Source organism: Trachinotus anak, unplaced genomic scaffold (genome assembly GCF_046630095.1).
Source record: "Trachinotus anak isolate AG129_WGS33_773 ecotype Australia unplaced genomic scaffold, CSIRO_AGI_Tana_v1 ptg000021l, whole genome shotgun sequence".
NCBI classification, from domain to species: Eukaryota; Metazoa; Chordata; class Actinopteri; order Carangiformes; family Carangidae; genus Trachinotus; species Trachinotus anak.
The window spans coordinates 21,646,406-21,674,097 of NW_027273872.1; the positions used below are offsets into that span (position 1 = coordinate 21,646,406).

At 40.3% G+C, this 27,692-nt stretch overlaps 4 protein-coding genes across 6 annotated transcripts in view; 3 read left to right on the forward strand and 1 right to left on the reverse strand.

Annotated features, from left to right (window-relative positions):
• The first annotated feature begins 694 nt into the window (after window positions 1-694).
• LOC139605923 (endothelin receptor type B-like) lies at window positions 695-14,288 on the forward strand. The gene is made up of 8 exons (XM_071457813.1): window positions 695-879; window positions 7,350-7,896; window positions 8,981-9,093; window positions 9,186-9,390; window positions 11,267-11,416; window positions 11,532-11,665; window positions 11,778-11,886; window positions 11,984-14,288. Exons 2-8 carry the CDS (start codon window positions 7,510-7,512, stop codon window positions 12,122-12,124), a joined length of 1,239 nt encoding a protein of 412 aa, XP_071313914.1. The 5' UTR covers window positions 695-879; window positions 7,350-7,509; the 3' UTR covers window positions 12,125-14,288.
• Window positions 14,289-17,013: 2,725 nt separating this feature from the next.
• On the reverse strand, window positions 17,014-21,723 carry polr1d (RNA polymerase I and III subunit D). Its single transcript, XM_071457818.1, has 5 exons — window positions 21,598-21,723; window positions 20,943-21,040; window positions 20,492-20,568; window positions 18,163-18,245; window positions 17,014-17,291 (listed from the first exon to the last, which is right to left on the reverse strand). Exons 1-5 carry the CDS (start codon window positions 21,634-21,636, stop codon window positions 17,244-17,246), a joined length of 345 nt encoding a protein of 114 aa, XP_071313919.1. The 5' UTR covers window positions 21,637-21,723; the 3' UTR covers window positions 17,014-17,243.
• An 889-nt stretch (window positions 21,724-22,612) lies between these two features.
• Window positions 22,613-26,970, forward strand: sybl1 (synaptobrevin-like 1). Of its 2 annotated transcripts, none has more exons than XM_071457817.1 (8): window positions 22,613-22,750; window positions 23,169-23,346; window positions 24,267-24,324; window positions 24,471-24,608; window positions 24,789-24,879; window positions 25,301-25,368; window positions 25,451-25,543; window positions 25,913-26,970. In XM_071457817.1, the coding sequence occupies exons 2-8, from the start codon at window positions 23,201-23,203 to the stop codon at window positions 25,976-25,978; spliced, it is 660 nt and encodes a 219-aa protein (XP_071313918.1). In that variant the 5' UTR covers window positions 22,613-22,750; window positions 23,169-23,200; the 3' UTR covers window positions 25,979-26,970. The 2 variants fall into 2 exon arrangements, with proteins under 2 accessions (XP_071313918.1, XP_071313917.1); XM_071457816.1 differs by having other exon boundaries at window positions 22,615-22,750; window positions 23,172-23,346.
• A 210-nt stretch (window positions 26,971-27,180) lies between these two features.
• mtus1a (microtubule associated tumor suppressor 1a) overlaps window positions 27,181-27,692 on the forward strand; it is a 29,041-nt gene continuing 28,529 nt past the window's right edge. Inside the window, exon 1 of one of the 2 annotated variants that reach the window (XM_071457805.1) lies at window positions 27,181-27,318. The gene's annotated coding sequence lies outside the window, so the exon portion shown is untranslated. Of the gene's footprint in view, window positions 27,397-27,692 lie in introns of both variants that reach the window. The other variant, XM_071457803.1, reaches the window with a different exon arrangement.

Genomic DNA, 27,692 nt, shown 5'->3' on the forward strand with positions numbered 1-27,692 from the left:
AATTGCTGGATTACTGGATTCAAAGTGTACACTTCCTGTGTTAAAACTGCTCATGTGCAGAACAGTCCCTTCAGCAGTAGAGGATACATCAACCCGCCACAACGAGTGGTTTACTGGAGTAGCGGATCCAAGTGTTCGTTAACTACACTCTTGGCTCAGAGCATCATTAACGAACCAATCATGAGCACATGCTTTGGAGGTAAACTCTTTTCAGCAAAGTAACTAAAACTCAGTGAAAATGTAAAATCACACAGACCTGATTTAAAATCAACAAATACCTGAGCAGAGATATTGCCTGTGTACATCCAGGAGGAAACATGTCAGAGAGTGTGTCTATCTTGTGTTTTGAACTAAGAGCCTGCAGGGACCCTGGGGGCTGAACCATTCCCATGACAGTTGTTCTTATTTAAGTTTTACAGCCCTTCAGCGAGGACACGTCCCCTTTCATCCCCTCTCTCTCTACCTCCAGAATGTCACCGTTATCGGCAGGATAACCAAACAAGCAGCATATCTATTACGAAAGCTGGGAAACGGAGAAGTGTTTTCCAAGAAAAATATAATAAAGTTCATGAGTGCATTTGAGTTGCGTCCCGATAGCAGAGAGGGAAGGATGCTCGGATCTGGGATGTGATTGGTTGTTTCTGCAGCCTCCCGGCTTGTGTCTATAAAACCCCAGCGTCGTCTGCGGTGCGCCAGAGCGCAGCCGGAGCCGGGAGCGGAGGGATCTGACGCACGACCGGACACTGGACACACCGTGAACTTTCACTGCTGGGACTCACGGAGCAAGTCGTAATAATTCAAAAAGCATCAGGTCAATTAGCGGAACTGTGCTGGAATACTACCGGAAAACTTGGGCGTTGACCACACCAACACACCGCGGTGAGTCCGGTCAAGATGAAGTTTAAATTTATAACGTCAGCCAGTTTATTTTTAATGAACTGCGAGTTTAACTGCAGGTTGTAATGGTGTGGTTTGACTTAGCGCACTTTTTGCAGAAGTAACCTCAACCACTTCTCTTACTGCGCCTCTTGATAAATGACTTCTGAATTGTAATACTGGCGCAATGGAGATGAACTTTTATTTTGTATGATTAAAGTATCTATCTATCTATCTATCTATCTATCTATCTATCTATCTATCTATCTATCTATCTATCTATCTAAGAAAGGCTAAATGAAAAAGTTTGGGTCATGTCACGTTTTCAGTAATTGCAGAATGACAACTTCGCATGTCAAATGTGTTTTGTTGTTTTTTTCACGCAGCATAAAATTTCACATTTACCGCCTCTAAAACTCAGCCAGTCTTTGTTCTGGACTTGTTGATTGGTTTATAACCTATTTATGACTGGCATGCCTCAGAGATGCTCTCACACCATGACATTTTTGTTTCCGTGCAGTTATACAGATGAAAATAGAAGGCTTGCTTGTGTTGCAGCTCGGGTTCCTGCAGTCTGTCAGTGCTGGTCTATCTATGCCAGTCACACAGTTGGAACACTTTTAATGATTTCATGACCTACAGCTATATGCAGCTTATGGTTGGCCTCATTATGGATATTGGTGCCCTCACAATAACATATTGAAATCAAAGAATAAATGGCTTTTTGCCCATTGTGGAGAGGATTTATTGGATCTGTTCACAGCTGAGAGCACTAAGCTCCAGTGGACTGGCAGAAAAAACTATGTTTTACACTTTGGGAAAGAACTTATAATGAGGCTATAAAGCTAAACTCCCACATTAGTGTATTTAGGTGCAGTCAAGCAGAAACTAAGCTGGTATTTTTTTAGTTTTTAATTTTTTATTTTGAGTCGTCCATCTTTGTCTTCTTAAAAAACAAGATTGTGGTGGTTTGGGCATGGGTGTTTGCGATTTTACTTGCATGCTGTGCAGTATTCCTGTTGTGAGTATAAAGTGTTCCTGTTATTCCAAACTGGACAAAATAACAGGAACACCCAATGTCAACACAACACCAAAAACTACATGATCAAGAAAAAGTCACAGAACTGAATCAACACCTGTGTGATACAGTTTCACCAAAAACACTGTCGTTTTCACCCAGGCACTCGCACTTATTTAATGAACAAATCAGTTTGAAGAGACTGTGATGGGAACGTGGTTTTAAAATCTTGCAAAATGCAGGTTCTCACCTCGGCTACATATTAATCATTTAATCATCAAGCCTGGTACACACCGTTAACTATAAAATAAAAGCCATTTCAAAAGAGGATCAAAATTAGATGTAGTTTTTCAATGAACATGTATTTATTCTTTAAGTTTATTCCACAAAATGTCCAAAATAAAGAAAGACACATTTGCTGAAATTTCCAATCATACTATCACTTTGGAGCTGTCAGCTGTCTGGACCCTATCAACATCATCCAGTTATCCGTCTTTTTTACAGCCTCTCTCCCAGCTTCAGGTCACTCTTATGACTCCCATCCTCTCAGGCATTGTACCTCATCTCTCACTTGTTTTCCTCCTCTGACTTTGCCTTTCCTGTGTTTTCCCTCTTCCTTCTATTGTTCTTTCAAATGCTCCAGTAGATCAAACTGTCACTTACCTCAATCTTGGCTTCTTTTATTGCCACTTTTCTCCTGCATTTCTGTGTTTTTTTCCCCACACCTAAAATACTCATCATCCTTCTCTTCCCACTCAAATACACATTTTCTGACCACTGCTAGTATCCCCTCCACTTTCTCATTGCTGCTTGCCAACTTTCCACCTCCTCTTCTCTAAGATCTGGAGCCAACAGAGCTAAAGGTCAGAGATGGTTTCTAAAATAAAATCTGTTATACATCAAAAGGATAAGCCCAATTAAAATGCAGCCTTCCAATTAGATCAGACAATCCTTCTCTAACATGGCCTAATGAGCTGTCGTATTACACACCACAAGGGCATTCTTCAGATGACAGAGGGGAAAAATGCATATATATGCATATATATATATATATAAAAAACTGCTTTCTTGTGATATGAGTTTGAGTTCATGTGATTTTGTGTCTTTGTGCATGTGAAGAGAATGAGCCTCTGTGAGCCAAGCAAAGCCAAGAATGCCAGTTGTGTTTGAGTGTGTGTGCAAAAGCGAAAGTGTGTTTATAGCTACTGTATGTGGTCTGTAAATCGGTCTGTATATTTTTTTGTATATGTTAGCACATTCTTAGATGTGTTTGATTAAAAAGTTAAACCAAGCATTTATCCACAAACCCAAGCCTCCCCAAACCATGGTGTCAAGAGGTTTGCACATCTGCTCAGAGATGGAGAGGTTGTGTGTGTATGTGGTTGTGTGTGACTGATTGTGCATCCTGATAGTGTGTCTAGTGATATTGCCGCCCTCGTCAATCAGCCCATTTATCCCAAGAGATTCCCCAGGGCATTCTGGAGGGGGTGCACATGACTATTGAGAGGCTCAGAGCCAAGCTAGAGTCCTCTGTGAGACAAAGAAAATTTCTCTGTCTCACACACATGCACAGACACATGTACACACAGTGGACACACAGAAGAGCTGTTTCTCATCTAACCTTTAACCTCGGTTATCGCTACACCATTTGTCTGCTCTCTCACTACTCCCCTTTCTTTCTGTTCACTCCCTCTCCATTATTTTATAGTGCTTTTCTGGTATGCAGGATGTTCTCACATGTTGAATCAGGGCCAGTTTGCTCATGAAACAGGATCAAGCTTGATCTCTTTGAATTAACTCTGTGGCACCAATACTTAAACTGTGTGCCTCCTTTAAACATTTACATGTAAGTTGCCTGACAAAGAGTGGGATCAGGCTCATTTGTTATACAAATTCAACTCTCTGGTCAATTGCATCTCCTAGAAATTACCTATATTGTTGCACATAAGGGACATCCGGGCTTGCATAACTTCAAAATAATCCCTTTACGTTCTTCCTTTCATTGTGGAAATACAGAAACACAAGCACATCAGTGTAATGTGGTAGCATTACAGAAGACTGCAGTCTAACTTCTTGTATTTCCCCCTGCTACGACTTGCACTTGACTCTTGGACACGACTACCGGGAGTCTTCTCAGTGGATAACAAGCCGTACAGTAGTTTGGCAATGCACAAAAAGTTTGGGATGTAGAGATGGTAGTACGATAGGAACCCTAGCATTTTCCTCAGGTCTCCCACAGTCTCATGTTTTCCTTTGTTGGGGAAACAACCTTGACTTGCTGTAGCTGTTCCAACAGTCTGCAAGGGGTGATAGTAATGTCATGGTTTCTGTCATTTGTGACAGGAATACCCACCCTAGACCAACTTCTCTTCCGCAGGCAGATGACAGTTTCAGGGATGAAGGACGTCCTGTTTTGCGGACAGGAGACCTGTCCTCACGCTACACTACCGGACTGTCTTTATTTTTCCAACTTTCACCACATCCTTCTCATCATTCTGGTCACATCTCTGCACTACATGGATCAACACATTTGCCTCTTTACAGTCAAGAAGAAAGCGTCTCCTGCCAGAGTAGGTGTAACTTTTCGATGCTGCTTCATTCCATTCATCATCAGATGCTCGATCACACTGTAGCCACAGATCGGTGGCTCTGCTGTACCTGGCTCATTAGAGACAAGCACCGACACAAGTAGATCCGGCTGCAGTAACCTATTCGATTCCAGCTTGAGCTTAAGCTCTATCCAGTTCACAAAGGGTATGGGTGTCTGGTTTGCTGCTTTGCCAACATGGGTCCTGTTTTCATCTGTGCTCTCTAACCAGATGTGTAGAAGCCAGAACTTTCTCCAGCTTTTGTTTATATTCATGACCCATGAACCCATATCCCACGGTGCTTGTGTTGCTACTCCCTCAAAGAAACAATCCACTATGCACTTCTTTTCAATAAGGGCCTTCAGCTCGGCTTGGCAACCTTACAAGACGGGGCCGGCACAGGTGGAACCCACAGTTTGTTCAGCCTTCCCACTTTTCTCCAACTCTGCCTCCAGCTGCCTGATTCTATCACAGAAGAGCCCATGCACCTTGCAGTCTGGTTCAGCTTGGCTTGGAGCCAGCGATTTTTGGAGGTGTGACAGTTGGGTCATCTTAATGCTGTCAGATTTCCCGGCCAGCCTCTGTCCTCTACAGCCTATTGAGAAGTGAAGGTGTTCACACTGGTCGCCTAACTGGTCCCAACTCCTGACGTGCTTTACATCCTCTCTCATTCTTACTCAGCATGTGGTCCCTTGAGAGATAGTTATGCTTTTCCTTATTTCAGCTATTTTTTCCCTCAGCAGCTTGACTCTTTCAAAAAGCTCTTAGTCTCTTGAAACGATGACTACAGATGCTTTATGCTCTTAAGCTTGATGATGTCAGCGGACTGCTCTTGACTGGCTGCACCCTGGCCCTGCTGAACGGTCTGTCTGTAGCTCCTTTGCCTTGGGACTTTACTGTTTGCATTCTGTCTTTGCCTGGATTGTCTTTCTGATTCAACACTTGCCACTTCATTCATCCTGTTGATGAGCGTTTAGTCTGTCAGTCTCTGATCATTGAGATAGGGCTGATACTTGATATGGTCACTTAAGTTATACTATCTAGGATTTATCAGTTGTTGTTTATAAAGGCACCATTCAGAATTGGCCCCTCTTTCCCGGCTCAGTGAATGAGAGAGAGAGCGAGCGGCGGTGGTTGAGCGAGCTAGAGAGTACTCTCTGATTGTTTCATGGCAGCTACGTTCTAAAGCACAAATAAACATGCCCACACCTCCTTACAACCCTGCAGCAAGATGCCACACTGCGATATTTTGGGAGAATGAAGCTCAGCCAAACAGACACACAGATCTGCAGCTCTTTACACATTCAAGACAAAGAGCAGAGGGGAGAGACAAAGACAGCGGCATAGCCTGGTCACTATGCTTTTATGTAGGTTTTAGTCCCGTCCTTACGCCCTACTCACTGTTATTGGCTGGGGGCCGCATACCCACTGCCCAAAGGTTGCTGCCTAGAAACGTACCGAAACAAACAAAATACAGGCAGAAGGAAGGGTCACACTTCTAGAGTAAGTGATGATTGAGTGGGATTACTTTTGTGTGAGTATATACACTTTATTTTTGAAAATCCTGCATAGTATACTAAATAATGTCTTATGGATGAGCTCTGGACTGTACTTTTCATCTGATCCTACTTCTCTTAAAGCAAGTAACAGCCTCTCCTTTAACTTGTTTGCTCTAAAGAGGAAGTTTTGGGGGGACTCAGAATCGTGGTGTTTTATGTTTATGAGTCTGTGGTATCTGTTGAACTGTTCTAGTGCCACAGGCAGAGGACACAAAGACGTGATGATGCAGTGATGATATTTTAAAAAAGAAAACAATGCATACAGGCAGATGGGTGGATAACCAGGCAGATGAGTTGAAAGGCACGCAGGCAAGCAAACAGGAACAAACAACAGGAATCTTCACATGAGGAACACAAGGGAACATTACCGAGAACAAAAGCAGATGATCTGATAAAGACCAGGGACAAAAGGCTGGAATAAATAATGCACGGCTGTTTTGGAATGAGGAGCAGGTGGGCAGAGAACAGGTGACTGCAGGGCCGATTGGGGAAATGAGAAGAAGTGTGTGGGTAGGTGGGACAGACAGGTGAGTGGGAACAAGAAGGAAAGTCTGAGGACATGACTTGGGTAATCATCACCCACAGTCACATCTGTGGTTAGGTTCAGGCAACAAAAGTACTGTGGTTAAGATAAAAGACTGTGATTTTTGTTAAACGAAAATGAAAAATGTAGTTTTTGAAGTCACTTAGAACTTTTTATGAATTAAACCTTAACCATAACTGTGAGTACCTAAACACAACCCTAAAAAAATTAATAATGCTGTTGTTACTACAAGAGGACATCATACATATTTTGGCAGAGAACAACTACATTGTCTGTGAACATTTTACCGATATGTTCAGTATCAACATATTTGTTGTCAAAATATAGCCCCATTGTGTTAATAGAAAACATAATCTGGTCACAATTACCTTCCCTACGAAAACATATTTATAATACATTTTTGTATTATAATTGCATAGAAATGTAATTTATAGGAGACAGAGTTGTCCTGGGTGTTTTTGGGTGTCACCACACATTATCTCATAAGAATAATGGTAACACTGACAACACCACTTTATAATGAACAAGGCTAAAAGTCCACAGCCACGCTGGCAGCTCTGTGAGGCTGTAGAGTGTTGCTTTCACCTAAATGCTAACACTTTTTACTTTACCAGGGGATCATCACAGTCATTAGGGTTTATCCTCCAGGGACCATGAATATCTGTACACAATTTCATGGCAACCAGTTCAGTATGTGGTGAGATATAAATGTGACTGTTTTTGTGTTTGTATGCAACATAATGGTTCTTTTTCTTTCTCTACAGGTCAAAGAAGCTGTGACTCTGACCCACGGTACCAGGCCCGGAGCAAGGCCCTGTGTGTGGATGTGTGAGAGTGTGTGAATATGTGTGTGTGAGTGCCTTCAAGTGAGTGACTTTAGACTGCTGTGTGCCTTTGAGTGAGCAATCATCTTGCTGTGTGAGGATGAGGGCCATTGCTCTGCTGTGTCTCCTGGTGGTCGTGGAGGTTGGAGCCTCTCGGTTTGTCCGTGACTCCCTGAGCAGGTCTGAAGCTTCAGATCCCTCCAAGAGCAACACTTCCCTCCCGCTGCCACCCCCACAGCCAGGCCGACCGCGGGGCTCCTTCCCCCCTATGTGCATAAAGCCAACAGAGATCAAGCATGCCTTCAAGTATGTGAACACCATCGTGTCCTGCCTGATCTTTGTGGTGGGGATCATCGGCAACTCAACACTGCTCAGGATCATATATAAGAACAAGTGTATGAGGAATGGACCAAATGTCCTGATTGGCAGCCTGGCACTGGGGGACCTGCTTTATATTGTCATCGCCATCCCCATCAATGTGTTTAAGGTAACCTCATTTATCCTTTGTGTCTGTCCTAGTGCTGGCTGAGAATGAACAAACTAATCTTGTACCTTGGTATGTTTGTGATCTCAATACAAAGTTTACACAGGTACATACTGCCTCGAGGAAATAGCCATATGCCTGCATACCTTTTTCCTGTGTTGTTAGTCTGCGGATATTACTCCTGATTCCAGCTGCCTGTATAATCTGAAGACTCACTGTTGCAGTTACACAACTTTTAGTGCTTGTGGGTGTTGATAACTGTTTTGTGGTTTGATTTAAATTTTATTTACATACTGTGAAATACAGCATTAACACAATATTACAGTGAGTTAAGTAAAATCACTTGTGAGTTATTAGCTTTTTGTAGCCTATAGCAATTAGATGAATGTCTTTGTTGAATATGAGATGTTAAGATGCAGCTTTTGCACATGACATAAAATTTTAGTTCATTCTATGCAATATATTAAAAACACAACTTTAAATCAGTGCAGTTTATTACCGATCCCACGGTCTGTATCTAATTTAGCATGAGTAATTCCCCTGCATTGCACTTTCGCAGTTAGGGCTGAGCCGTTTGCATTTCTTGGCACGTCCTGTGGTTAGCCGTGGTTTATTTACAAGTTTATTGCTGCGGTTTGTCTCATTCAGTGTGTTTTGTGTGGTTTTGTTGATTTCCTTTTTCAGTATAGACTGCAGACCCAGTTTACAGGGTATCATTCAAACTAAGAAACTCAGTAAGAGCACAAGTGTACTGTAGAGTGACAGTAGTAGACAGTAGAGACAATATTGTAGATTTGTGTAACAAGCCTCCCAAAAATCAAATTTGTAGACTTTGTTGTTAAAGACATCGTCCCAGTGCTGAACTGATTTTATCCCTCATGGATGAAGGACTTTTGCAGTGAGGAGGAACACATTCTTGTTGTTTTTGGCTTCAGCTGCTGCAGTAACAATGGAAGACACACTGAAGAACAGACCCCTAAATGAACCTCAAAGAGGTCTGACCGTGTTTACACAGGTGACCCTTCTTACATTTCTCTCACTACAGATGCCTCTCCTCTCTGTCTGCCTCAATTATTTTTCTCTGCAGCTAATAGCTGAGGACTGGCCGTTCGGCGTGTACATCTGTAAGTTGGTACCATTCATCCAGAAAGCTTCAGTGGGAATTACTGTCCTCAGCCTCTGTGCCCTGAGTGTCGACCGGTAAGAAGTGACTTCTGCTCTGCACACATGACAATTATTAGTCCTGAAAGCAGCTAATATGCTTTGTCTGTGTTTGTATGCCATATGTGTAGCTACCATGCAGTGACGTCATGGAGCAGGGTGAAGGGGATGGGGATCCCTCTGTGGAAAGCAGTGGAAGTGACTCTGATCTGGCTGATAGCTGTGGTGCTGGCAGTCCCTGAGGCGTTGGCATTCGACATGTTGGAGATGCCGTACCGAGGCAACAAGCTGCGCGTCTGTCTGCTGCATCCAGAACAGACAACCAACTTTATGAAGGTGGGGCGCTTGATTAGATGTGAACATGTTAGCAGTGATGAAAGAAGTATCCAGCTACTGTACTTAAATATAAGTAATAATATTAGAATTTAAAAATACTCTGTTACAAGTAAAAGTGACTCATTCAAAAGCTTAAATACAAATACTATTATACAAATAGTATTATCTACAAAATGTAGTAACAGAATCAAGTACTCACTATATTTAAATTGTGGTTTCTAATTCATCATTTGTGTGCAAAGTCCCAAATTTATTTGTCTGAGCTCTCTGCGGCTATACAACATTGCACTGTTAGCAAGCTACCATTTAATAAACAGCACTAAACACAAAGTACAGCTGAGGAATGTGATTATAGTTGGTGTTTGGTTATAAGTCAAAGTAATGGACAAATAAAATTGTGACCTGGTGATGGTGCTATAGATTAAATTCAAGGGATCACCAAAGCCCGTAGGCTTTATCCTGTGAGAAACATGAATATCTGCACAAAATTTCATGGCAATAATAATTATTATTATTATTGTAGATATTTCAATGTGGTGGACTGACTGATTGACATCACAATTCCTACAGCCACATTAGGAGCATGGCTAAGTTACTCTGTAAAAATCAGGGTTTGTAAACTTTTTGTAAACTTAGGGCGAGAAAAATGTGAGCGTATGACAACAAAATGCATGACTTTAACTTCATTATAAACAGCTGGACTCTTTTTATCTTCCTATCATAAAAATATGATCAGAATAACTTTAGTTTGGCAATGTGTAACTATTTATGTATTTCAAAATGTTAACTAGAACTTGCACGCTACGTTATTTCCCCACAGGCATATGGTCAAAGTCTCCTCCCCACTGATTAGGATCTATCCATCAAGGCTAAGTTAGGAAAGAACTTTATGATTTTTGATTATTCAGCCCTGCACCTGATGTTACTTTCCAGTACAAATGTCAACAGAATGGTTTACTTCAAAGCAATGTGCCTGAGCTGCAACAATTTTTCTTTAATCAAGATTTCTTTTTGCCTTTCAAGCACTGCCAACAAGTAATTAGTGATTCCATAAAATGTAATACAATACATATACAGTGCATGCAAATCATCTGGATGTGACTGTTTCTCACAATATTCATGGCACGTTCTTAAAACTGCATTGCAAGAAATTGCAAAGACGTTTCGAATCTGTGGAGATCTCTACTTATTTCAAACAAGAAGGGGAACTGCAGGGCATGGATGAAATAAAGCACAAAACTGCTTTTCATGTATAATCTGTCATTTAAAATAAGGGAATAGTAATTTCAGCTTGCTGTCATAAGCAAAGACATAATTTGCTTTAGCTGGTGCACTACTTTGACCTGATGACGTAACTCAGGAAATGTCCTTAATTCACCCAAAACTAATCTTTTCCTCAAGGACAACACAAACAGGTCTGAACCCAATTTAAGCAAATTTCTACCAAATTTCAAGCTCTGGCAGTGCAACATCTCTCTGTTTTCAATCCAGAGTCACTCAACTAAACATGTAACTACCAAATAAATAGAAATGTATTTATAAATGAAAATACTGTCCTAATAAGATAAGACAAGATTATATATAATAAATTATATATACTTTTTGACTCTTGGTTGTTTTTGTCCATCCTGTAGTTTGTGCACAAATCTATGATTAACTTCTAATACTTCTAGTGATCAAATATTTTGGGGCAAAAGTTGCAGAAAATACACAAAACATCTGTTCCAACTTTACAGGATAACATCATTTACACCGTAAGTAATGCAAAACATATTTGGTGTAATGAAAACTCAAGGCTGTATTCCACTATTATTTAGTCTACATATGAATGTGTTTTTGATCTTTTTATGATGGGATCTTTTTTTTTTTTCTCCAGTTCTACCAGGATGTGAAAGATTGGTGGCTGTTTGGCTTCTATTTCTGCTTCCCACTGGCCTGCACAGGAATCTTCTACACTCTCATGTCCTGTGAGATGCTCAGTCGTAAAAAAGGCATGCGCATCGCCCTCAACGACCACATGAAACAGGTATCTAAGCAAGAGTCTCGCTCGCACATTGAGAATCATGTAACCGTATAACCTGTAAGACTCGGAGGCACTCTGTGGCACATGTGACAATATTTGTCTTTCTTTCTGCGTGCAGCGGAGGGAAGTAGCGAAGACGGTGTTCTGCCTGGTGTTGATTTTTGCTCTCTGCTGGCTGCCCCTTCATCTTAGCCGCATTTTGAAGAAAACAATTTATGACCAAAATGACCCCAACCGCTGTGAACTGCTTAGGTAGGCACGCAGATGCAGTAAGCAACACAAATATAGTGAAAACTTCATGGCACCCCATTGTTCTGTGACTTCCTGTAGTCTTTACTATAAACTTTTCCCTTTTCCCTGCCAGCTTCCTGTTAGTGATGGATTACATTGGGATCAACATGGCCTCCCTAAACTCCTGCATTAACCCGATTGCCCTCTATTTTGTCAGCCAGAAGTTTAAAAACTGCTTCCAGGTGAGAAGGAACAAAGTGGCACTAAAAATATGGTATAGTTAGAAACTACAGTCAGCAAAAAGCTTTTAGTAACTGTGTGTGTGCTCTTGGTTTGTAGTCTTGCCTGTGCTGCTGGTGCTACAGAACGTCTCCCCTGGACGAACGAGGTTCAGGAGGACGGTGGAAGGGCTCTTGCCACGGGAACGGATTAGACCACTCCAGCTCCCGTTTGAGTCAGAAATACACAAGCTCTTCATAAACGCACACACACACACACACGCACACACAGACACAAACACAAATCACAACCTCTTCTGCCAAACCCATATTACCATTTGCTCCCGTTACGGAGAAACAGCGTCGTCACTGCCAACAGACCAGCGAACAGATCCAAGTCAGGAGGGAGAAATGCAGCGAGGTCGAAGTCACTTCTACAGGACTCAGAGCGGAAATGAAGACTCTGACATGAAAGGATTGACTCAAACTCATGAATGAAATAACAGAACTGTACCTGTTCAGGTTGTAACACCAAGTGCAAAAACTAAGATAAAACCAAGGCTACATAAATCTTTTCACACTCCGACACTGAGGCTTGTGTAGAGGGCTAAAATCTCTCAGTGGACCATTATAGTAAATCCAGTTATAGAGCATGTTTATTCAAGCCTCATGTAAATTTATGTACAGTATTATTTACATGCAGATTTTTAGACTTACATATATATATATATATCTAGCCTAAGTACTTCATGTATGTATAAGAGCACTGATTAGTTCTACCAGTTGAAGCTTTAATACCTCACGGGGAAAGCTAGAGGGAAACTGTAACCCTGAGTTATTTTCCAAAAAGCCTCAAAGGTGCAAGGACTTTCTATTAAAAAATACACGAGTGTGCCTCTTCAAGTACGGCATCAGTAGCTGATTATGAGACAATCAAGCACATGCTGTCACTGCTCAACACCCATGTGCCCTGATGACATCATATCCGAGTAAAATGGGCCCCAATGTGCGTCTTACAGTCATGAGGAGAGTCAAACATCAGAACTCTTTTATCTGGAAATGCGTTAAGTCATGTGGAGGGCAGCTGTTGTCCATGAACACTGACAAACACCAGATGATTCCCATCATGCCACACAGAAGAGGTCATTATTAGTGTTATTATTATTGCAGTGCTCTTACTGTTGTAAGTGGTCTCCACTGTGTATAAAGTATTCACTTGTCTCTTACAATGTAGCTTCTATTTTTCTAAGAAAATATCACAAAACACGTGACGTTGTTTAATCTTCAGCATCAACATGTGTGTCCATTTATTATTTCCAAATATTTCATCTCCATCAATGAGTGGTCATGTTACAGAGATGGTTCCTGTGGCTCGAAATTACCTCTAAGAGCAGCCGAAGGAATACATTTTCTATGATGGACGGATTTAAGGAAGAAGAAATTTTGTACAGCTGGATGTTTTTAGGAACTGAATGTTTTTTGCAGAGATTACGTTTCTTTAACTACATAAAAATCATAGAAAGGATATAGAAATGTGAGGTCTTTCAATTCAATATAGGAACCAGATAAATCCAGGTAAAAATGAGGATATCTAATTTGATTTAATGTAGTTAATCGACATAATCTGTGAATGAGTGATGCAGGTTATAGGATTGTCATGATGAGAAATGAAGTATGTGGGGTGACGTCTGCAGCTGGAAGTAGCTGCGAGCAATAAGTAGTCACATAACTGAGACAAATCTTGTGACGCCAGCACAGCAGGAAAATATAAGGAGAAACGGTAGTTTGTGCCTGAGAGCAAGTCTCCAGTCTGTCAGAGAGAATACGTTCATTGTGTATTCATAGTGTCATCATTTGGGAAAACCTGCATGCTACAAATTAATGTAAGCAAACTTTAAACCTAAATGAATCAAAGTTTTTAGTACTGGCAGTGGTGACAGCGAGAACTGATGATACATGAACAAGACAAATCCATTTGACCATCGTGACCAAGATATGATGTCACATATTCTGTTTAGTAAGCTAAATTAAAACCAATTTTTCCTAAACAGCCGGACATGTTTCAAGACACTGAAGCATTTTTAAATGGACAGGGTTTCTGTGTAATGCATTAATGTTCGGACGAAATATATTCTTGAGATTTTGCATCATCTGTAAAATCAGCTGGTCATGCAGTGTGAGACTCATTAGCTCATTGCATCTATTTATACCATCTCTACCCTGCTTTTAGCTACAGCTGAAAGCATCTGTACTGGAGGGTCTGAGCAGCCTTGCGAGGATCTTTATAGAGGGACAACCAAGCTAAGACATCAAAAAGTAATTTGAGGTTGAAGATAAAATGTGAATACGGGCCCTGTTGTTTTGAATTACATTCATACTGTGCTTATTTGTTGAGAGTATGTAGTAATAAATATTATTTTATAGCATTTGTGTGTGAGTTATTCACTGAGCAAGTAGAGTACGGATTTATGATCATTCCTGATAGTTAGCAGTGCACTCTATAGCTGCTGACGTAATATTACATGTTGAACAATATATCTGCCATATATCTATGATTGGAGAGGAGTTTTCACTCACTTTTCATGTAAATCTTAACATACTTCCTTATATAAATACGTCTTATTTGTTATATCAGTAGTTTAAGCTAAATGTACTTAAAAATTTCTCACCTTCCCCTTTAAAATCAGAGTGCAGCTATGGTATGGCAGAGTGGTACACTCTTGGGAATGAAAATAAACATCATCTCTGTTATTCACTACCAGTCAAAGGTTAAATGTTGTGTAATTCTTTTTTTTTTTTTTTTTTTTTTTGAGGTTACATTTGGTTTATATCAGATTCAAGAGAAAGTTCATCAAATGAAAACAGATGTTGGATGTGTCAAACCTTTTCCTAGTTTGAAATTATTGCTTCGGACAGTTAGACATGAGACTCTAGAGGTCACTTCTGAGAGGGTTTGACAGAGATAACTGCTGGTAAAATCTTAGAAAATTTATTTTATTTCAGTTCTTGTTACAGAGCTGTTTTTTCACTCAGGAAAGCTGTTTCTCAGAAACGGTTACAAGTTCCATAAGGCAGGAAACATTAGCGGTTACTTTATTTTCTTATTGTGCCACAGTAGTTTATAAAGGTTTGCTTCTGAGGCTCAGTGTCCACGTTACAGAGAAATCTAGAAACACTGGAGACAGGGATTTTGTTAGGGCTTTTCTTACCATCTCTCAAACCCCCCAGAACTGACTGCAGTCAATAATCTCTGTGGTTGCAGTGTGAGGTCAAGGACACGCACCACGTCGTTAATAAACCTCATTAAAACAACACATCTGTAACTGACAATTTTACAAGTGCGGCATTGTAGATGTTTGAAAAAGATGGAGAGAAAGAAAGAAAAGCTTCAGTTTGGAGGAATTTTCCCTTCAAACTGGTAAACCAAACATACTGTACTGTGTATGTCACTGCAATATGTTTCCAGTAAAACCTGGTATGAGCTGGGACTTAATCCCTATCATTTAAATACTGAGCTTCATGACAGCAATGACATTTTGTACAAAACCACATCAAGCTGCTGGTGGTCCGGTCTCCCACTGCTGCTGTAAATAAAGGATTTTCTGAACACATATTTTAAGTCTTGAGCCAATGCTTGATGTGGTTTTGCATAGTTAATGACCCTGAGTTATAATATGACTCAGGGTCATAATTTGTTTTTGTATGAGTGCCATTTCACTTGTGCTGTTCTCCCTGCCTGCCTGAGAGTGGTGCTGTTCACCTGTAGGTGGCGGCTGCTGATCGGACTGGAGACTTATGGCGCTTACTTTACAACAGTACCTGTTGATCTAATACAGGCTTCTCTTTGCCTTTTTCCTGGCGCCCAACCAGACTGTACCACGCTGTTGTGCCAAATGATCACCAATTTACTGTTGGACTGATTAACTGATTATGTCGTAAATGATGTTAAAAGCTTCTAAAAGAGCAGTCTTGACATACTGTTTCTGCTGTTTAGAGTTAGGGAGGTAAAAAGTCTGTATTTTATTTTGTTTTCTTTTCGTTGTCTAGGTAAGTTAGAGGACAAGACTGCTCATTATTTTGGCTGTGCTCGCCTTGACCCGTTTCTACCTATACTGATAAATAAACCAGTTCTGATGGACTGCAGTCTGCTGCAGCAATGGTCCTCCATGGGAGTGGGGAAAGAGGGGAGTCATCATATGTTGAGATTCCCCTCAGGACAGGCATAACATGAGGTCTGAGTGTCAGAAGTTGTTCAAAATCACTTTGAACACTCGTATTGGCAGTTTGGGGAAGATTCAACACTTTCTTTGTCTGACAAATAAAGGTTCATTAGCAATAACATACATCCTTATTCAGTTTAGTAAACTCACGGCTTTTGCTGCCACAGCCCAACTTCATGGTGGCTCATGTTAGCAAACTTTGATAGATATTTCTGAGTGACTGACATTATATAAAGGCAGATTTTGTTGCTTCCAACAAAGTCAGGCTACATGTCCCCATTACCGGTCCTTGTGCTAAGCTGAACTAAGCTAAGCTAACCAACTGCTAGCTGTGGCTTTGCATGAGAGCGGTATCAATCTTCTCTCGGCAAGAAAGCGAATAAGCATATTTTTCCAAAATGTCGAACTTAAAAAAAAAAAAAGTCAACTGGTTCTGTCATAAAAATAAAAAAATGTTCACATTTAAATCTAACATCTTCCATACTGCACGTGCAGGTTCATACCTGCTGTTTTTCCTCAAATTATCTTCAGTACACACGGAGGCAGCCATGCATGAGCATGTGGCTGACAGAGACATAATTAACCTCAAATATCTTTCACCTCTTTTTTCACACTTCTCTCCCTCTGTCTTCTTGGCACCGTATGAAGTCCCTCACACCACATTCCTCTGCTAATCAGGACATTCAAGCTTCCACTTCTTCGTCAAACACAGCTTCAAAGGACAGATGAAAACAATCTAGTGTTTGAGAGGCTCATCGTTTTAGATTTGGACATCCTTCAAACAGTGCTACATGAGTAATATGAAAATAAGTGTTACAGCACAAATGGCTGGGTGATTGCTGTTAGAAATAGTTTTCCATGAAGTCACAAAAAAAAAGGAAAATGAAAGACTTGTTGAGTAAGTTAAGTCATTCCAATAATTCAGGAAAGATGAACTCAAGAACACACATTTATCATACATAACAACTCAATTTGAGCACAATACAAAAAGAAAACTGTACAGATGTTTAAATGTGACATCATCAAACTAGTTTGAGAGGTAGAACTTGCCGCACCTCTCTCAAGCTAATAGATATATTAAAAGTGAAATATCAAGGTAACTCATTTTTACAGTTTCTAGGAAATTAAGTCTGCGCCACAGTCCCATATATGTGATGTTCTTCATTCCATGGGTTGCTCCTGCCTCTCTTTGAACTCATTAACTCTCGCCTGGAACAAAACAAAAGAACATGCAGTCAGACTTGGAGCTGCCTGGAGAGTGATACATTAAATAGATGTCAAATTAGTCTCCTTTCACCATGGAACTAGTATATAGGGGCAACCAGATTGCCTGTTTTTAGGAACTGAATGTTTTTTGCAGAGATTAAATTTCTTTAACTACATCATGATCATAGAAAGGATATAGAAATGTTAGCTCTAATCCAGGTAAAAATGAGGATATCTAACTGATTTAATGTAGTTAATCAACATCATCTGTGAATGAGTGATGCAGATGATAGGATTCTCATGATGAGAAATGAAGTATGTGGGGTGCAACGCAGTGTCTGCAGCTAGATTGCTCCAGATTTCTTCCTATATCTCTCATGGAAGGAAAATCATTCCATATGTGGAAATTAAGGTTCACTTTATGCTTGTCTTCCAGAGTAGAGAGGTCAGACAAAACGCCCTGTGACGGGCAGAGACAAGGACCCTTCAACAAGGCAGAGGCTGGGGACAGCTCACAAAGGACGATACCTGATGATCCTCTCTGTTAGTACAAAAGCCTAACATACCACTAAGCATCAGCTGCCATCCAGTTCTGCTGGTACGTCAAGAGAAAATATATGAGCTAGTGCATTATCTGTAAATGGGCCAAAACTGAGTTGGATCATCTTCAACCTGCAGCTACTTAGATGAAAATAATCATTTCACTGAGATACGTTTCTGTATCTGCATTAACTTCTGCATTGATTTTAAATCAGCTCTTTATACTTTGTGTGTACGAACTGAGGCACAATTTACCAACAGATCAATATCATTACTGGTCAGTTTTTGCAGTAAGAGACTGGTGTGAGTGCTCCAACTGGACACGCAGGCTTACCTGGAAGGTGTTGAGAACATGTTGACAAACATCACTGAGTTCATTCAGACCCCTCCGTAGAGGCTCTGTGGCTGCAACTCCCCCTGAAACAGTCAGCGGATACCTCTGAAATATTATGGTGGTAACATGTACAAAAACATCTGTGGTAGTTTATCTACATGCAGTGTTGCACGCACTTCCCTAAACGTTTCAACCTTAGTTTCATCTGTTCAGAAAACATTTTCTAGTGGCTCTGTGGGGAGTCAAGGCGCTCTTCAGCACATTTAAGGTGCACAGTGATAGGGTTTTTCTTTTGGAGAGCAGCAACAGGAATCATGGTGTCTCTGCACTATGATTTACATATGTTACACACATGAAGAGAAATGTGATCCAGATGAATAATAAGGTTGTTTCTCTGGGTTTTATCTGATTATTCTATATGATGCCTTCGGAGCCATCTTAGCTGGGCACACAGTTGTAGGGAGAGTAGCCATGGTATTAAGTTGTCTGCATTTATGGACAGTTTGTCAAACAGTGGACTGATGAATATCTGAACTCTCTGGCCTGGTTCACATCAACAGATGTTTCTTGTGTGGAGCCCCCTCCAAATGTTTCAGTGTTTCAAATCAAAGTAGCTCTAACCCGCACCTCCAATCTGGTTTCATTCACTGGACTCCATGTTTGATAACTCCTGACTCCAATTAGCTTTTGTTAATGTCATCAGCCGAGGGGTTTGCACATTTCTTCTAGATTCATCAGATAGATTCAAATAAATTGGTGATTTAGTAAATGCTACAGTAGCTTATCACTGGCGCTAAGACGGTAGGTCAACAGGAAATGGGAAATCAATGAGTTATTTTTTTGTTCTTAAAAGTAATGGTGCCTGAGTACCTTGTTATGGTCTACTAATTGATTAATCATAAAATGTGATACTGAAAACAAATGAATGAAAAGGACTTTAGGCTGCAGCCCGAGCAATCTTCTCCTAATTAACATGGAGGACTTCCACCCTCCAATTTTCATTGAGGTCATGGTGGGGAAAAAAATAACATAAATATAGCTATAAATACTGCTGAGCATCAGAAAGCAAAGAGGAACCAGGGTTTTTCCTAGTGCCTGAAAGGTAATTCTGTCTTAATATGATGAAGCTGTGAGGAAAGATCCTCCGGGCATCCTGAGACTTAGTTCAACAACAAAAACAAGTTGTTTTCTCCGTCTTGCAGAGTCATTTCATGTGATGGGGCTGCTGCTATCCTTTGGCACTTTGTGCAAAGTGGCTGACATTTGATTTTTTTCTAACAAGGCAAAAGATCATAGTTCTCTAAGAAGATAAGAACAAGAGGCTGTGTATACGCATGTGTGTTACTGGAAGTCAGTGGCTGAGTGGACAAAGTGAATGCACCAGACTCCAATCAGCATGTTCACATGTTTACAAGGCAGCCTGAAAATGCTTATCCAGAAGCTGTCCTTCACATGTACACTACCAGTTAGAAGTTTTCGAACACTGAAAAATGTTTCAGTTTTAATCGAAAGACGGAGAATAACCTTAAATGGTACAAAGCTCAGTAGTATTTCATAGAAAACAGGGGAGCAAGACATTGGTTAACTTACAGTTTTCCTGCAGCAGTGGAAATAAATGATGCCTTGAAAGTGAACATAAACAATTCCTACAAGTGCCCTTACTTTTTTAACTGACTTACAAACCCTCTGACTGTACAAACACAGTGTTGGTACAAACTGGACTACAGGAAGTAGTACTGTATATTGCTATCAAAATGATGAGAAAGCGATAAGTAACAAAAGAAGACACGGCGGTTGGTTCAGGGGTAGGACTGAACGATATGCAAAAAAAGGTTTCACCCTACACAAAGATAATGACCCAAAACACGAGGAGGCGAGAAGAAGACGGTGGCTTCACATGTGGGAAGAGCAGCAAAGTCTCCAGACTTAAACCCCATGGAGGTTTGGAATAAACTGGACAGAAGGTGAACGCAAAGCAAAGTACAAGTGCAACACATTCATGTGAACTTTCGGAACAGTATTTGATTTCAATTGTAGAAAGAACCTCAGAACTGTGTTTGGCTGATGGATGAGTCAAAAAATTGTATCAAATTTAGTTCAACAAGAAAACTCCATGATTTCCTTGTTTTTAAACTCCAATTGTTTATTTTTTTCCATGCTTTAATTTCAGAAACACTGAGACATATAATATTGTATATTTAAATAACAGCTGGAAAATGGATGTGTTCTTAAACTTTTGACTAGGAGTGTCTGCACACATAAACAAACCTAGGTTGTTCGAGGAAGAAAAATAAGATGATGTGGTGGCTGTTTAAAGAGCTTCTCTCACCTCGTGTCTGAATGCGAAAGTTGATCTTGCTCTCAGATGGATGGGTGATGGTGTAGCCACAAAAATCCACATCCACACTGATGAGAAACAGGAAAGTGAGAGAGAGATTTGTTATTGTTATTATCAGTGTTTGGCTTGAAATGGATGTAGGTGTGATCACAAGTTTTCTCACCATCAACTCATTTGTGCAAACAGAACAAAAACACAGGGAACAAAGAGGAATCACAAACACACTTAAGAGTCCCTCTTTGATATGATCATCATGAATTGTCACAATGATCTCTGCGAGTTGAAAGGAGAAAAAAAAAACAGTCCCCTCCAGCTGGAATCACAACATAGGCATCGAGCATCATTAAGCATCAATCATAAAAATAGGTCAAACCCTATGGCCATGACATGTTGAGTTTAAAGCAACACTTCAAAAAACAACAACAACAAAAAAAACACTAACTGTTTCATGATCATATATCTGAGGGAGTTTCCCAGTGTATGGTCCTCATCATGCAGCACAAATGTCACACAGCCCTCGTCAGTCCCATCAGCTTGGACCTAAAAGAAGAAATATTTATTAGAACATTAAAAACATTACCCATCTCACTCTCTGGAGATTAGGAAGTCGGAGAAATAGGTCACAGGGAGAGGGAACTATCATGCATTGCCAACAAATTCAATACTTATTATCGCACAGATGCTCTTTGACAAACGTCACTTGAAAACAGTGAGCAACTCTCTGAGGAGACTGCGGGACAACCCTGCGGTCTGTCTAAAGACTGCCCCCCGGTGGACAAGCTCTGAGCCAACCACGGACTGAAATGGAGGCAGATGTGAGATACTGTGGCTCACCTTACAGCTCATCTTAACTCTACATAGCAGCAGGCATCACAGTCCACAGCCAAGGCTGCATTAAATAGAGGAGCTTTAAATGTAGCTGGGGCTTCAGGTGTTTTCTCACGGCCAGCTGCTGTAGCTACCCACGTGTGGAGTGTGAATGTGGTCGAAATGCCGCCAAACGCTTCCCGATCAGGGCAGTTTCCTGAACAGTGTTTACCAACGGTAAGGCGATAATAGCTGTACAATATAAAACATATATACATGAAGCATTTTACCATCTCAAGCACTGGTTTCTTTTCGCCTTCTCCAGCCATGCTTCGACACTCCGTCCACACAGACTCCTGGGGATTCAGCCCTGTGCACTGTCTGACAGGAGAGGAGGGGGTCTTTGGGCCCCAAGTCTGTATTTGTACAACACATTCAACAGATAGCAGGAGGAGTGATTATGGCAGTAAACATGAATCGAATATTAAGAATAATAATAAAAAAAATATTTTAAAGTTTGGATATACAACCTGAGCCACTTGTCTGAAGTAAAAAAAAAAAAAAAAAAAAAGAAATACATTAATCAACATATTGATGCTGCATGGTGTAATTTTGCTCATAATAGTATTTGCAAGAAACTGATGTTTTATGATCATAATATAATACATTTAATATAGAATAATACATTTCTATTTGTATAGAACTTATATAGAACTTTTCTAAAGTTAGAAAGTGCTTTACATAAAAAAAAGTAAAAACAGCAGATAAAACAAACGCAAATAAATCGAAGAAATAAGCATAGGGGCCATAGAACACCAGGGGATTCAATAAAGTTAAGAAATATAAATGCCACTATTCATAAACTGCTCGCTGTAAAACAATATTTTGAAAGGGGATTTAAAAGACGCAAAAGATGTCAGTGACTGCTTAACCTGGGCACCACTACATTTAGCTGACATCCTAACTGACTGCTTAGTTGCTGGCTGGCGGCTGGCTTATAAATGTAGTGTGTATGGTACTGACATTAGGTATTATCTTAATCTTAATCTATTCCTGTACTGTGAGGTAAACAGTAGTGATTCATCTTGAACAGCGCGCAAGTCGCCTGTCAGATCATACCTGGGGCTAAATAAACACACTTTTACTCAGACTGTCGCAAAAACGTAACGTATGAAAACATGTGACGACAGGAGTACGTAACAGGAAGTTGAAAAGTGTATTTCAAAAGGCGAAACGATACAATAGACAACGAAGGGTAAGAGACGTGGTAAGAACTACATTACCCAACGGGGGAGTGAATTGGTTTCCGGTCTGGAGATCTGGGTGATTTGCGAGGCAGAAAGTCACTCGGAAGGGATTAGCTAGCTTGCTAGCAGCTGATACGTCTTTAGATGTTGGAATTTGCGCTAAATGCTCTACTTTGATCAGCACTGACATATCAAGGTATTGTATTTATTATTATATATCACTGTTAATTGCGTTAGCTCCGTAGCTATAAAGGTTAATTGTTACTGCGTTAAACAGCCATCTACCTAACGCCGTTATGTACATTGGTCAACAACAGCATTAGCGAGCTAGTTTGTTGTTTGCCAGCCACCTTAATCTGTCTTTCCATTTCTCGTGACAGCTAGACCTTATAGCTAGAGTTGGCCTAGAGGCAACTAGTACTTGGATTTCTCTCACTTAACACGCATTCACACACAGTGTTTCTCCTCCTTCCTTTCTCTCCTGCCTGTAACAGCCCCCTCCAGTGTTTCACCAGAGCCAGTCTTTGTTTATCAGTCTTCTCTTTCCCCAGCCCACCCTGCTGGCCTCTGGCTCCACCAGTTACATCTCTCTCTTATTGCTTTTGTGTTGTCAGCAGGTATTAGAGGTGAAATCCCAGCTGTTGCCATGGCAATCCTTTTTGCTGTGGTGGCTCGTGGAACCACCATCCTGGCCAAACATGCGTGGTGTGGCGGGAACTTCCTGGAAGTGACTGAGCAGATCTTAGCCAAAATTCCCTCAGAGAATAACAAATTGACTTACAGCCACGGCAGGTAGGACTTACACGTACATACACATCTGTACACATCTGCACACAGACATCACACAGCAGTCACGCACCATATGCTGTGACTACAGCTCACTTCATCTTAGTATGAATCTTTGTACTTGTGCTGGTTTGATCCTTTGTGTGTATACAGTTACATGAAGTGCACTGTATGTACAGACTTACCTAAAGTGCTGATTGCAAAGGCTCCGGGCAGATCTACTCCCAGTGGTGGTTTCAACAGACAAGTGGAAACATTGGTTGTCAACAGTTGTCAATATGTATCCAAATACAGTCTACACTTGTCATCAAGTTCAGGAAGTAAATTGTGTGTGTGTGTAGAAGATAATTTCAAATAGGTGTTGATATATTGCACTCTTACAACACTGTTATACACTAATGTAATGCACATTTGGACCCTTTTTACACATTTCCAAAATCTAGGTAATGTTATATCTGCCCAAATAATTATGTTTCACCTGCAGAAAATCTGATTATGTTGTCTGTTAACATAAACAGAATTAGCTGGAAAAGGAAATGTGTGCATTTACATCGATGTTTCTGAAATCAGGTGACTGCAGAAAATGGAGCGCAATGTGCTTATTACAGTGACTGTGAACACATTGCTGGTAACCAGCGACTAAAAAAATCAGATATGAGAGCTTAGGGACACTGAACCAAAGGCACTAATAATCTAAAACAGTAAAGTGGCATCACATGCCACAATAATGTGTCCTCCCTCAAATATCTTGGCAGCAAGGAGGACAAAGAGAAATACCAGTGTCACTCGATTTTAGAGCCCATTTACTACTGTCTACTTCCTAGTTAATGTTTCGCAAGACAGTGCATTAAAAGCAAAACATTCAACTGTGTCCTTTCAACCTTGTGTATGTAGTATTGACATATTTTCTCTTTTTTCTTTTGTAGCTATCTCTTTCATTACATCTGCCATGACAGAATCATATACCTCTGCATCACTGATGATGTAAGTATAAGTGTAAAAGCTACCGCAATAGTACATTCACTGATACATTGTAACAACATAGACGAAAACAGTTTTTTAATTTTACTAGATCTTGAAAATTAGTGTGTATTTATAATTTATATATATTTTACTCTTGCGTGCCAAAGGACTTTGAGAGGTCCCGTGCCTTCAGCTTCCTCAGTGAAGTAAAGAAGCGTTTCCAAACCACATACGGGTCACGTGCGCAAACAGCCCTGCCCTACGCCATGAACAGTGAGTTCTCCTCAACACTGGCAGCTCAGATGGTGAGTATGACAAGAGCCTGAGCATATTGAGCAACATTTTGTTCTGAGGGCTCTTGTGACTGCTTTTGACTTCTGTAGTCTATAAAAAACACAACACATATACAGATTTAGTAATCATGAAATACGCTTAGATGTCCTTTTCTCCTTCTTTTCCCTACCTTTCTTTATTTCTCTTTGTAGAAACACCACTCAGACCCACGTGGATCAGATCGTCTCACTGAGAGTCAGATGCAAGTTGATGACCTTAAGGGCATTATGGTCCGCAACATAGGTCAGCTTCTCAAGAATCTCCTCATACAGAGATGCCTAATACATGGTTGTTATTGATATAGAGCTATAAAAATGTCCAGCATGAAAATTTGATTGAATCAGAAAAAGCTGTCAGTGTGACGGACATGTTTTCACTCTTAAATGCAGTGTGTTGTGTTGGCATCAGTCACCTCTTAATTATCCGTTGCCAGTGAAGCACTGGTATCTGTTGGCGATGATGCCCGAAGTAAATGTTCTGACCAATATATATATATATATATATATATATATATATATTTCAACATGTAAAATTATGTTGAAAACTGTAGGGTTACTGTCTCAAATGTCAGTCTGATTTAAGCCTCAGTCTGATGTGGATGTCATTACACTGGACCTTTTGTGTATCCCAAGTCAGCTTTGGCTTTCTTTGTGTCTTTTTACAGACTTGGTAGCTCAGAGAGGAGAGAAGCTGGAGCTGCTGATTGACAAGACAGAAAATCTGGTTGATTCTGTGAGTTTAAAGGCCAGTTGTTTTGCCCTGTTCGATGGATTAGATTTGGCATTGACGTTACTTTCTCTCCTTCCTCCTCCAGTCAGTTACATTTAAGACCACGAGTCGTAACCTTGCTCGAGCCATGTGTATGAAGAACCTCAAGCTGACTGTTGTTATTGTGCTGGTGTGCCTGGTGAGTACAGACAGATATGATTTTTGGTAAGATGGATATTGGTTGGATACAGTGAATTGTTCAGTGGATTATTACTGTAGCTCTGTCTGTGCTGAAAAAATGTGCTTAGGCTGAAACACTGCGTTATTTTCTTTAACATAAAAGCATAGCCATATTACTTAGTTACTACTGCTTACATTTATAGCTAAAACTCCTGAAATTTACTACACATTATTAACTAACTGAAAACACATTGCATGCATTGATTTTTCCTGAGAGGACTCGTTAACATTGTTTGACATGACTGTAGGAATTCTCCATGTTTTGTTTGGTATATGATTATTAACATAGTTGTGCAGGAAGTGAACTTTGTCTCTGTGCTCTTTCCAGGTTGTACTTTACATTATCGTCTCTGCTGCCTGTGGCGGCCTCAAGTGGCCCACTTGTGTCCAATGAGAGGAGACAAGGGATAAAAGAGAGGGAGATAAAGGAAAAAAAGGATGAGGAGGAGAAGCACCTGTTCAAATCTGCCTGCCAATGGACACAAAAGGAAATGCAGCTTTCCTTGCTTTACTCCTCCAGCTTCAACATCCCCAGAAGACACATTCTGCTCCTCCTCCTGCCTCCTTCCTCGCCCCCTCTTCACTAGTGTGCACATTGACTTGCCTTCTGGACAGGGAGTCCCACCTCATACCCACATTGATGGACAGCAGCCATGTGGCCTAAATCTGATGTGGAACAATAATCTTGTCTTATTCTTGTCTTGTACATTCATCCTATCTCATGCACTTAGCGGCCTGATGTATCAGTCTGTGATACTGTCCTGCACCTATTAATGTAATTAATCCATTCAGACTGATGCCAGAATGAACCACATAGATAGCAAAGATTACTTTGTTATTTTCCTGCTTTTCCTTTGATGTCAACAGAGATATGTTGGTCCTGCAAGCAGTTAGAGTATATTGCAGATCCATCAAGTGTCTGGTTCTTTATATAAGTGAAAACAAATTTTTGACAAAACTGATGCAGTATACAGATTTTCCGATTTACATTAGATTTTATCACCAAGCACAGCAGTATCTTCTAAAATGGATGTTGTAAAGTACCAGATGTGATCATACAAAGGAATATTGTATATTTAATTGATATTACTAATTCAAATGACATAATATAGCTTTTAAGTCAAGCCTGATTTTGGAGAAAATCTATTTCTCTTTCCCACCTGTGGACTTGATAGGAGGCTTAATTTGCCCTTTACCTTTGCTTGGCTAGTCAGTGTGCCCATATGTTCTTTCTGTTAACACAATGCACTTTTTACATTGTATATAGATTTGCTTCCTGGTATCATATGGTTTATAACCATGTAATTATTTAATTATTGTACATTCAGATTTGAAATAATAAACTGATGGTATCAACTGGTTGATCTCTAAAGCTGGAACACATAATACGTGACTTTCATTTCCCCTGCTTACACTTATTGGAGCGGAACTGACAGACAAATGTGATTATTCTTTCATCGATTGATTGAAATTATTATATTTATGATTAGCTGGTAGTTGTAAGTAGACTCCAACTCATCACACTGTGTCAAAGTTCAAGCAAACATTTGCTCATCACTTGTGCGGGACAATGTGAGCTGCAATCCAGTATGAGCAGTCTGTGGTTTGAATGACATGACTGTGAAATCGGTGTGTCGAGGATGCTCGGAAAGAGTGAGACAACCAGGTGAAAGTAATTGTTCATTAGGACCGTGACAGCGGCGCGCTCCCGTCGCTGCTGCTCGTTCGTGAGAGGTAAAGAGCGACTCCTCAATAGCAAACTGTGATTACAAATTTAATACCCTTATGTTTGCTTTAATTGTTGGACTGGAGGTAAGGCTGTTTATGATTTTCTCCCACATTATTTACCTACTTTAGTTGTATACTTGAGGTAGCAAAAAGTTAGGCGACCCGTCAAAATGAATTAACGTTAGCATTTTTCTTGTTTGCTAACAGGCTAATTTAATTGAATTTTTATTTTTTTTGCCAACCGCTGTTTGCTGTCCTCCATTTTTGTTTTTTAACCGTTTACATGTAGTTGGTATAGTTATTTAGTCCGCTGTGTCTCAAACTATTCAAAGTTTAATTACTAACTTTAGTATTAAGTTAAGTTTAGATATTTTAACATA

Coding starts and splice junctions, on each gene's coding strand:
- polr1d (XM_071457818.1), bottom strand. CDS start 21,636: ATGGCTGGAGAAGGCGAAAAGAAACCAGTGCTTGAGATG. Junction 20,569..20,942: donor AGATATATGATCATGAAACA/GTTAGTGTTTTT, acceptor GTTTCTCATCAG/TGTGGATGTGGATTTTTGTG. Junction 18,246..20,491: donor CTTTCGCATTCAGACACGAG/GTGAGAGAAGCT, acceptor TGACTGTTTCAG/GGGGAGTTGCAGCCACAGAG.
- sybl1 (XM_071457817.1), top strand. CDS start 23,201: ATGGCAATCCTTTTTGCTGTGGTGGCTCGTGGAACCACCATCCTGGCC. Junction 24,325..24,470: donor ACCTCTGCATCACTGATGAT/GTAAGTATAAGT, acceptor TGCGTGCCAAAG/GACTTTGAGAGGTCCCGTGC. Junction 25,369..25,450: donor CAGAAAATCTGGTTGATTCT/GTGAGTTTAAAG, acceptor TTCCTCCTCCAG/TCAGTTACATTTAAGACCAC.
- LOC139605923 (XM_071457813.1), top strand. CDS start 7,510: ATGAGGGCCATTGCTCTGCTGTGTCTCCTGGTGGTCGTGGAGGTTGGA. Junction 9,094..9,185: donor TGTGCCCTGAGTGTCGACCG/GTAAGAAGTGAC, acceptor CCATATGTGTAG/CTACCATGCAGTGACGTCAT. Junction 11,666..11,777: donor AACCGCTGTGAACTGCTTAG/GTAGGCACGCAG, acceptor TTTCCCTGCCAG/CTTCCTGTTAGTGATGGATT.